This window comes from Vigna umbellata, chromosome 3, assembly GCF_029865625.1.
Source record: "Vigna umbellata cultivar VRB3 chromosome 3, Vumbellata_1.0, whole genome shotgun sequence".
Classification (NCBI taxonomy): Eukaryota; Viridiplantae; Streptophyta; class Magnoliopsida; order Fabales; family Fabaceae; genus Vigna; species Vigna umbellata.
The window spans coordinates 55,220,943-55,232,197 of record NC_142167.1 but is presented as its reverse complement, the minus strand read 5'-3'; the positions used below and the strand labels follow the sequence as shown (position 1 = coordinate 55,232,197).

The 11,255-nt window shown below is 31.2% G+C and overlaps 1 protein-coding gene across 2 annotated transcripts; it reads right to left on the bottom strand.

The window, feature by feature from the left end:
- Window positions 1–374: 374 nt before the first annotated feature.
- On the bottom strand, window positions 375–6,266 carry LOC124830019 (uncharacterized). Of its 2 annotated transcripts, none has more exons than XM_088108139.1 (13): window positions 6,107–6,266; window positions 5,955–6,016; window positions 5,356–5,430; window positions 5,172–5,250; window positions 4,919–4,989; window positions 4,572–4,673; window positions 3,712–3,801; window positions 2,651–2,725; window positions 2,332–2,364; window positions 2,058–2,135; window positions 1,673–1,741; window positions 1,373–1,485; window positions 375–642 (listed from the first exon to the last, which is right to left on the bottom strand). In XM_088108139.1, the coding sequence occupies exons 1-13, from the start codon at window positions 6,165–6,167 to the stop codon at window positions 624–626; spliced, it is 927 nt and encodes a 308-aa protein (XP_087964265.1). In that variant the 5' UTR covers window positions 6,168–6,266; the 3' UTR covers window positions 375–623. The 2 variants fall into 2 exon arrangements, with proteins under 2 accessions (XP_087964265.1, XP_087964266.1); XM_088108140.1 differs by having other exon boundaries at window positions 1,673–1,738; window positions 6,107–6,265.
- Between the last annotated feature and the right edge of the window lie 4,989 nt (window positions 6,267–11,255).

The following is an 11,255-nucleotide window of genomic DNA, read 5'->3' as shown; positions in this document are numbered from 1 at the left end:
ATTATTTTCTGTATATTGATACATTATAATAGTTAATTATACTACAGCTACCCAAATCAACTTTTATTTTTTACTATTTCCTGCATCAAGTGAATAGAAAACATCAACTAAAACATTCCTTTTAATAAATTTTTAATTATAATATTTAACATATATAAGAAAATTTAAATGTTAAATTATACCTTGGCGAATTCTTTTTGTTAATTTTAAATGTTAATTTTTCCTTCTATTTTTCACTTCTAGAAAATCTTACGGGAAAAAAAACGCTGTTTGTACTTAGTCAGTCCATTAGGAGAGGACGATAACAATGTTGGGAAAAACGAATACAATAGAAGTTATGAATCATATAAAAAAGCGACTGGCATAAGACGTGATAGCACCAAACCAACGTACACCTTATCTTGATAGCAAAATTTTATTTACATCATAGATTCATAATTCATTAGCTTCAATATAATATACAGTCTATTACTGCTATAGAGAGGTAAATTTCTATGTGATAAATCATAACAGCTCATGTTATGATCTAATGAACAAGAGAATTGAAAGTCGTTGCTGAATAAAAAACAAGGTGAAGAAGGAAGGCTTAAAACCTAGGTCATCATGATTTGAAGACCTTATCTTCATCTGGTTGAGGAAGTCCTGAAAAATCAAAGTATGTTTGAATCAAAATAATGCAAGCAGATTGAGCAACTGTAATCGCAAGGAAAGAGTTATCAAGATCTCAGTTTGGATGATGGTTGACAGAAGCTCCGGAGATCAATCAGAGTAACAGTATATGTATATATATGCTTTATAAACACATGCAGTGCATCGCGTGCCTAGTTTCCTCTCTCTTAAGACTAACATTAGTAAAGCGAATATTCCTTCATTGCCGAAACTGATATGAAACTATATAATGACTTAATTACAAAGACAAGTAAAGAGCCCACAGTTCAAAACACTTTCAAAATATTTCTCTATGTCAGGCTTTGTTCTTTATCAAAAGAGAAGATTCCGGGCTAAAGGAAGTCTATTTCATCAAATTTATTTGACTGCCAATATTGAATGTTCACCATCTCCAGATTTAGAATCACTGTACTTTTGCAAAAATAAAATTTCCTTCCTAAGGAAAACAATCTTCCGACAACACATGGACTTTAACCTACCCTAAATTATGTTTTCACACACGACGGTAACGTTAACAAAGAAAAAATTTACGCAGTCAATTTAACAGGGCATATTCTTTTCAAAAGGTAAGAATCAAATTGAAAATATAATCAATCTCTTCCGTCCTCTCCAGATAATAGAAAAGTATAGGGCCCCAGAATACACCGCATGTGATGTATCCATACGGAAAATATTCAGAGAACAAAAATGAGCTCATTCAAACCTCAACAATGGCCTCCGTAGCTGGTTTAGTTTTTCCGCACCATTGGCCGTGATAGTGTCTGAAGCTGACCTGTCTAAACCAATAGACAACGTTTCTGCTATGTCTTTGAGACCCTAGAAGTGAAAGAAAGAATCATTGAGCACATTACAAGAAACGAATTTCAAATTAACGAATACAGTAGGATACCATATACTAAGGATATAAATTCAACACTAAACCATATTTACATATTTAACCCAGACACATTTGCCAATAGGAAAATAATAGTACATAACAGAGTACAACAAGGTAGAAGAATACCATCACATTTGGAGCTCCTTTAAACGTGAGCAAATTAGGGGACTTCCCCGAAACTTTCAGTTGTTCCTGCTGAATATTTACTAATTAACATCATATCATCATCTCAACAGGAGCACAAAAGATAAAACTAGAAAGTAAGCCACACAAGAACATGATCTGAATAAGGTGTTGTAATACTGTAAGCTAAAAGTTAGTACTAAATATTTCATATAGGTTTCTCCTTGTTACTTCAAAACTCTCAGCAGATTTAATGATAATCCAGTCCCCAGACCATATATAATAATATATTTGCATATTCAGCAGCAAATTAAAAGGAAATTTGAGTGTGACAAACAACAAATATGAGTATGATCAGAACTGACAAATATAAGAAATAAACTCCAACCTGCAAAATTTCAGGCATTTTCTGGCCTTTTCCATGTACAAAGTCAATAAGATATGCCAATCCATAATTTGCATAATCCTGCAACCACACCACTAAATCAGTATTTTCTTTAAGTGTACCAACAGGTGTAACAATTTTAATACTAAGATCTTAAATGCATACCAACCAAATAATTCTGGCACTTCAATCTTTAAACAAGGAAGAGATGTTCAAAATAAAAATAAATAAAAATTTTCAAGAATTAGATATTCAACAATGACATGAAAAAGTTTACCTGCTTAGAACTCAATGTAGTCAACCTTTCATCCTGAAAAGGCATAACAATACAACATAAGAATAATTCAAAATTTGATGCACACAAGTACATGCATGATCACAGGCACAAATATAGCTAGTGTCTAATAAAACAACTATTCAATATGGGGGAAAACACAAACATTATTTTGTGACAACTTAGATTAGATATTTTCATTCAAATGGAAATCAAATAATCAAGCAGAACTCCTAAATATCCATCATCATACGTCTATTCTAGCAAGACAACCATGATGGCAATCAACTGGCCAAAGCAAGAAAGTGAACACATTACATACCATTTGTTCCACTGTTTGTTGCAAGAAACCCAAGTCCTCATGGAGACTAGTTATAGTATTTCGAACTCCAGTAACCTGTGAAAGGTGAATCACAACCACAGATTTGTTTGCTTCCATGATGTTTATAAATTATATAAAAATGGATATGGCATTAATACACTGTGGTTTCAATTCCTTTATCCTGAACTACACAGCTGATTTAAAAGAGATTGCCAGCAGACCTTATGTAACTTGTAAATAGATAGGTATATTTCAAAACAAGTCCTGAATATTTCTAGACTGCGTGCAGATCCTCAATTAGTAATGCAAGAAAACTTTCAGTAATTTGCTTATAGTAAGTAACTATATAAGGCCTTCCAAGTTAAAAAATTCTAAGATTAAGAATTTTAAAAAGAATGATCTTTGAGATTGGAAGACTTTATGATTGGATAACAGGTTAGCTGTCAGGCTAAAAATTATGTTTATTGAAGAGAATAAATATAGCTGTTTTGAAGTTGTATGATGAAAAGGTGTATATTGTGAGCAATTGTAAAGATACAGTAACTGGTCTTTGGCAGAATATAGAGATAACTTAAAAAAAATGTTGAATATTTTGGCCTCAATAAAAACTGTCATGCTCCCAAAAGAGGTATAGAAGGAGGGAAAGTATGGAGCATATCTAATATTTACAGAACATGATATTCCACTACTAACTAAAATTCAAGATTTATAAAGTACTAAGTATAATGAATAAGAATAAATCAGATGATATGCATGTGAGCAGCTTCAGTGGTCACTAATAGGGATGAGACGACAGACCAATGGAGGGTTTTGCTGTAACTACCACACTATTCACTAACATCGATATCCATCAAAACTGAGTTTCAAAGTCACTAACTTCAAAAGAATAGTTGATCCATTTGACTGGAAAGAATTAATAAGTAAGCACCAGCTCTAATTGTAAATAGAAAAGGAATGCATGTAAGAGCATTTTAAAATTTTGCCAGGAAATCGTCATGATTGCATGCATTTGATGCCAAACACCGGTGTAAGCATAAACTTTTATGTGACGAAAGACGCACCTCATCCTTTGTTGACCGGGCCAAATCAATCTGCTTGAGCATTTTGTCATCTAAATTCTGAATTCTCTGGATCAAATGCTTCTTGGCATCCTGCCATCATCACAATTGACAGGATATTGTAAGAGTAAAAATCTTATTATATAATTTACATATGATTTTTCATATTTAGTCTTCCAAACAGAACGATCCCCCACCCTTATTAGGGACAAGGGATGTATAGTTCACTTTATTGGTGATGGGTTATATTATATCTCTTCATCTGTCCTGTGTTCTAATAAAATTAATAATTTCAGACTAATTATTTGTCATTGGGAAGACCTTTTCTTCTTCAGAATACAAACTTACCTACAAAATGTAGGCAACTCTTTTCGTTTCTCTTTCCTGTGTTAAAAGTGTTGTGCAACAATAGGTCCTTAAACTAAGTGGTTATGGAAATTACTATCCCTTGATCACTGCTTACCCAATAAAATCTGGCCAGAACAGATTGATGTGGTTACATTCATGGATTTGGGAAACCTTGATGATCTTCTTTTACTTTTTTAAGGTGTTTGTGATCATGAGTCTACAAACAATATATTTGTACTGACCCTTAAACAGCACTTTCTACTACAATTCTACACAAGTCATCCTGTAGTACAAATTAAAGCACAGTAGCAACTCCATAGAAATTCAAAGTGAAACACCTTGGTTGTGAATCATATGAATGATAGATTATAATTAATCCAGTTGAATGAAGAAGATTTAAATTAAATTCTACATCAATGGAGTCTCAGTTTCCAGTGCAATAAGTAAGCAGACCTAGCAAACATAGTTACATACAGATATAAAAAGAAAATGCCAAGAAATAAATGAACACCTACAGCGATCACATCAGAGGCATGTTGCAACTTTTTTGTTAAATCTGCAACAGCTTTTTCCATACTCTGTTTAGTCACGTACATAAGATCTGAGAAGGAAATGCCCTGTTATTGGAAAGGAGGAAACAGAAATCAGAATCACAAGCAGTTAATTCAGAAATATTAAATGCATAAAATAAATTACAATAATTGTAGGGTGAATATCATCAACTTGCTACTTTTAAACGTAAAAAAATTAAGAAAACACAATAAAATACTGGAAAACGAGAAATACAGAAAAATTTCTCATCAAACATTCAATGGAATTATTCGAAGAGTGTGCAAGAATCAAACAAGAAACATTTTCACACCTTCCACCACATGTAACCGTAACCCAGAGCACCCAAGGCAGCAGCTGGAACGACAAGAGATGATAAATTACCTGTCAAAAAACAGAACAAACAATTAGAAAAGCAATGCATGGATCATACAAAATACACTCTACATCTGCACAACACACATCAACCTGTTGACACCCTATATATGAAATGAAGAGAAACATAACAAGTAAAACACTACATCTTAAGTAACAGCCAAATTAGATAGTAGAATTCAATATATTACTTTGTCCAGAACCCCCATTCAGTACTGTGATTGGTCTACTTGATGTTAATTGCCGAACTTCATTTGCCAGACGACGCACCTGTAGTAAAGTCAAGCAACATTTCCGTAATAAAAAAATTTAAATTCTCCTCCCAGCTCATTTCATAAACAAAAGACATTAAGACACGTTCACTCAGTTCATTACCTGAGCAGCTATTGCATCAGCATATTCACTTTCACCTTCCTGTTCCCCAGATTTTTCAAATCCCTTCACCAGCAGCTACAACCCCAAAAAATAGAGACACTGAACACCATCAGCATACATAAATACACACATACACATATAATATAATATATAAGCAATATCCGAAGTTATAGAAGAAACAATAATACAGCTTCTCGAGCTGATAATAGGCGTATTAAAAAAAGGAAAACTTAATTCACGAGGACTATAGAAAATACAAGATGACCACCATATGTAGCTACAGCTTAACACAAGCATACCGAATTCGTAGGAACCAAAGGTATTTGCGGTCACGCACGGCCACTGATAAACAGACGAAGTTAAAAACGAATCTTCCCAAACCCCCATCGGTTAAAAATAAATGTTCCAAAATTCTATCACACTACCCGTTTCACAACACAGCCTCCTCAACTTCGACAACACCGTTACAAAATCCATAACTCAAATGAAAAAAGAACAGAAAAGCAATCGCACAAGATTTCTAACGCGGATTTCAAAAAGATCGAAGTTAAGAGAGATGTAGAATATTACGACGAGAAAAGTAGTGGAACTGGAAATACCTGAAGGTCGCCGATTAAATCGGACAGTTTGCCGTTTTTGATGAGGACAGTGCCGGTGTAACCTGAAGGAAGAAAGTGAAATCACAAAAATGAAATAAAAAAAGTAGCTACTGACATGCTATTAAGAGAGATATAGAGCGAGAGAGATGTACCTGCTCCAGCGATGAAGAGGATCTTGGAGATCCCAATTCCGCTTTGCATAGCCATAGCCATGGCGAGAGAGAAAAGTGAGAAAGATTCGTTGATCAGGTTCTGTTGCTCTATAAAATGCTTTCACTACTGACCCAAAACGAGAACGAAACAACCTTCCCAACGACTTCGTTTTGATATATATCTACTCTTAACCTATAATAAAAACGGAAACCTCCAAATGTATTTTATTTATGTCTTTAAATAACTAATTAAGATATTTTTATTTTTAAAAAAATCTAAAAGTTATTTTATTACTATACAATTTTCAAATATGTTTCTCTTTCAGAAAATATGAGAAATTGGAATGATTATCCCATTAAATTGAAATTCACTTTTTTATTTTTCAGAATGATATTTGTTTTGTTTTTAGTCAACATATTTTAATTTTAACAAATTCAAAAACATCTCAATTTTCCAAAAATTTGTTTTATTTTAAAATATAATGAAAATATTCATTGTTATCTAAACAAATTGGAGATTATTTATTTCTAAATATTTGTTTCCATCTTATCATTAGATGCATTCTAAAACTTAAATCTTAAAAGAATGTGAGTTTTAATTTCTGAAAATGTCAGATATATTCTCAAGATTTTATTAACAAAAATTGTTAAATATTCATTCTCTTCCTATGATATTTAGTTACTATTTTTAAAAAATATTATTATGAGTTAGTTATTATTTTTATTTAACTCGGTATAAAGTTAAATGTACCCATAACTCTACTTTGTAGTTGTGATTTTTTTTATGATACCATTTCTTTTGATTGATGCTTTTGTGTTAAAAAAATTATATTCACAATGTAAAATCGGATTTAAATATTTTTTAACACTATACTATATTTATAAAAAGACTTTTTTTCTTTAGAATTAATTTTGATTTATTTGTAAAATGTTACTACTACTTCTTTTAGATAAAATTAAGAATGCATTTGATAAGACCCCAACCTAGCTATTAGCTCATCGCGTAATTTATAAGTTAGTTTTCACCAATATAAAAGTGTTGGTGAATAATTTAAAGTGAAGCTTTTATATTATCAACTTCAATTAACTTGTAACATATTCAATTTTCTTTTAATTACTACCTTTTATAATTTAATTAAAAAAATTATTATCTATAATTTTATTTACATATTACTACTTATTTCAATTTTTAATAAATAATTAATTATTGTACCATTTCTAACATTTATTAGATTATCTTTTAATGTTTTACGTAATTTAAATTAAAAAAATTAGCTATAAATTAAAATAACTAATATATTACATGATGTTATATCAAAATTACACACAATGAATATTGTAGAAATGAATAAATAAAATTTAATTAATATTTATTCCATCAACTCATTTAAATACTAAAAAAACCTATATAACTCTTAAACACATAAAAAAGTACTAAAAATTTAATTATTTTAACCCTAAAAAACAATTCATTATTGTATTATTTTTGGTAGATTGTAGGTTACCTTTTAATTTTGTACACATTCAAACAAAAAAATTAACATTACAAATTGAAGAAATTAATATTTTATCATACGATCTTATATAAAATTACAAAGTAAAAACAAATCCAATGTAATGCTAATTTAAATTGAAAAAAATATCTGGAAATAAATAAAATTCAATTAATTAATAGTAATTAATGGACTCATTTAAAAGTAAAAGCCTCCCATATAATTTACACATTATTTTTCATATAATTTGCACATAATTCTGCGATAATTGTAAATGTCTCAAATATAAAGATAATATTTTGGTTATATAAATAACGAGATATAAACCGTATAATAATCCCCTAAAATCACGAATAAATATCTGCAACCCATCTTTTAAAAGGTCAAACTGAAAATCGCAATCGGGCTGTTGCTTTTTATACCACTATCAGAAAACTTCCAGAAATAGTTTTCGGTATTTATGAAATTGTTTATTGTGATTCGGAAAATAGATTCTGTGGGGGATAACTACTGGTAGAAATGTGTGCAGGAAGCAATTAACTGAGCAGCTATTGCAACAGTATTTTCCTTTCACCCTCAGCCTGATCGCCAGACTTTCCAATACCTTCTGTCACCCTGCTTGTACATACTATACATGATATAATTTATAAGCTATATCTGCAGTAATAAAAAAAATATTAATCCTGCTTCTCAAGCTGATAATTAGACGTATAAACAAAAAAAATATAGGAAGACTATACAAAACACATTATAATCAGATTGTAAAAATCAACTTGTTATTAAGTGGCAGACCAAAGTCTAAGTCCAGCTTAAACAAGATGGGTTGCTCCGTTGGCCACCTCTAACTATAACCACCATATTATTATTTGAAGTTTTCATAGTTTTTTATCTTTTTCAGATTTATTATAAATATGTACAAGTCCTAAGCTATCACAAGATTAGTCCACCTATCAACAAAAGACACCATATTATAAACTAAGACCTTCTAATATTCTTTACTATATAATCTCCTACCCAAGATGGAGTGATTATTGAAACATCACGATAACTTTCAATGTTGAGTCCCTACATTAATACATTACTCTACTTGAAACAATCATAAAAAATTTCATCTTAAAAACTATTTTCAAACCATACTTCAATACATATATAACCTCATGCATAAACTATCATAATATTCAATATATTACCAAACAATAATTAAAGTATTAAAACATTTCCATTCATAAGAAGCATAAGAGAAGAAAACAAAAGAAACCAAACCTGGATACAAGGTGCCAATTTTTTTTAGAGATAATCAATTATCACACGTGATAGTCAATTATCACACCTGATAGTCAATTATTCTTAGAAATTTCAAACAAAAACGACCTTTTGCGTGAAATTTCAAACAAAAACGACCTTTTGCCTGAAATTATCAATTATCAGGTAAGATAATCTATTATTCCATAGAGCTTTGAATGAAGGATGAAATTTTGACTGGCATAATCAATTATCAAGTGAAATAATTGATTATTCTTGTTAGTTTTTGACAACAACCTAATTTTTCTGATTTGGTTGCACATAAGACTTATCCAAATGACATCCTAAACACTAGAAATGATTTAAAAACAATTTGTATCTTAAATTGGATACCAATTTGGTTATTTGACCAGGAAACCAGATTCAACTAATCAACCTATAACTCAAAACTCATATATCAGTTTTCTCATGCTTTAAACCAGGTTTCTAATGCACCAAGTAACCAACTAAGTCCCAAATGACCTCCAAGTAAACATCAAACATCACATTTACAAGTATAACCATTCCTCCAAACTTTCACCTATCAAGACCCCTCTTCTTATCTAAAATCGACCATTTCACTAATCTATTGACTGACCAAAAACTCAATCTGTTAGGTTCCTGGGTTTGGAACCTAACAACGCACCCTCTCGATGCCGATAAAAGAGATGAAACCCAAACAATAACACCCACTGACAACAGATAATAGAGATGAAAAAATGGATTCTCTTATTCACAATAGTAGAATTGTCACTTTATAGAGAATGGGGTTGGGAGCATAACCTCCCTGGTTGAGAGCATAACTTCTCTCTACAGGCTAAACATGACTTTACAATTATCAGGAACCACAAACTAAATCAAAAGATGTATAGACAGTAGATTCCCAATTATCAAACTAATATATATACTTCTGAAAAGCAATTAGCCCTATAGGAATTTATACCTTCTAGTTCCTAAAACCATATGTGTTTCAGGTTCAGATTACTAAAAAAGAAGTCAACTATTCTTTCAAAGAAAAAGATCAAGGGCTTGTGTTGAGGACCACAGAGAACTCACCTTTTCCATATTTGCTCACAATGGATGCAGCAAGGACAACCAGTTCAACAAGTAAAACAAAATTTTAATGTAGCATAAAGGAGGTCGAGAAGAGAGAATACGATTTGCCTCCATGTGAATTCTTCTTTTTCCTAGATAACATAATTTCTTGTCAAAACCAATTAAAAGAGTAACCTCAATAGATGTAATAAATTCACTAGAATTTAGCTAGTCACATGCAATCCTTCATATTCATTGAACATACTTAAAGTTCGTGAGTAGTAAAAGTGCTAAAGCTATAATTTCACAACACACATAATATCTTGTCCTAAATTGTGATTTATGGGTAAAGTGTTGTGAATGTGACCCATTTACGTGCTCAACAAACAGCAACGAAATAGTGAAGTTTATGCTATTTCAATGAGGAATAACATATTGTACAAGTATTTAGTTAGTTAGTTGAAATCACAGGCAGTCGAAGGTAGAATATATTGCCCAAACCCCAAAAGCAAATGTCCCTAACACTACGCTTTATTTCACATGCATTCCCAAACCCTTGAATCTCAACAAATATCTTATAAGACTGTTTGATACACCATCATGTCTTGCATTCATGTCTTTCTTTTTCTCATGTTCACACTTTTCCATTAGCAATTGAATGCTGCTACAGTACCAGAGTGTTGCCATTTCACATCAATAAGTTGAATGGTAGCCTAATTTAGATTCAATTTTATGACCCAAAAGAATAAAACAGAATTACAAAGACAGCAAAATAAGTAATTATAAACTACAGTCTCACCAGTTGAGTGTGCAAAGTTCATTGCATTAGTCAAAAAAATGGCACATAAAAATATAGAATTAAAAACTAAAATACAAGTACCTTATATAAATATATGTAGCTATAGTTTCAGACAATCATTCCAAATTCGTGGAAATCACAGGCATTTACGGTCACAGCCACTGATAAACAGACCAGCCTAAAAACAAATCTTCCCAAACCCTACCATTGGTTAAAAATGAACATTCCAAAACTCTATCATCACCAAAAACAAGCTGTAACTAAAATTTGAACAGCAATATAGTAAAAGCAGAACCAAAATAAGATGTATATAGAATCATCATTGTATCCAGATATCATGTATGTAGATTAAGGTCCCTGAATTGTTAAAAAGTAACAAACAAAATTGCCATCATCATTCATACAAAAAAAGATGTTCGTACAAAACTTGCAGCAGCAAAAAATCTGCTCTAGATGGTTGTCTTGGACAAAATGTTAACTAATAATTACGATAGCAATATATCTGAAATTTCTCACAGAATGCCGCTATATCTGAAACCTC

Excerpts from the sequence above, each read along its gene's own strand:
- LOC124830019 (XM_088108139.1), bottom strand. The coding sequence starts at position 6,167 with ATGGCTATGGCTATGCAAAGCGGAATTGGGATCTCCAAGATCCTCTTC. Across the intron at positions 5,251-5,355 it reads CTGATGCAATAGCTGCTCAG|GTGCGTCGTCTGGCAAATGA; the intron begins GTAATGAACTGA and ends ACTTTACTACAG. Across the intron at positions 2,365-2,650 it reads AACAAACAGTGGAACAAATG|GATGAAAGGTTGACTACATT; the intron begins GTATGTAATGTG and ends ATGCCTTTTCAG.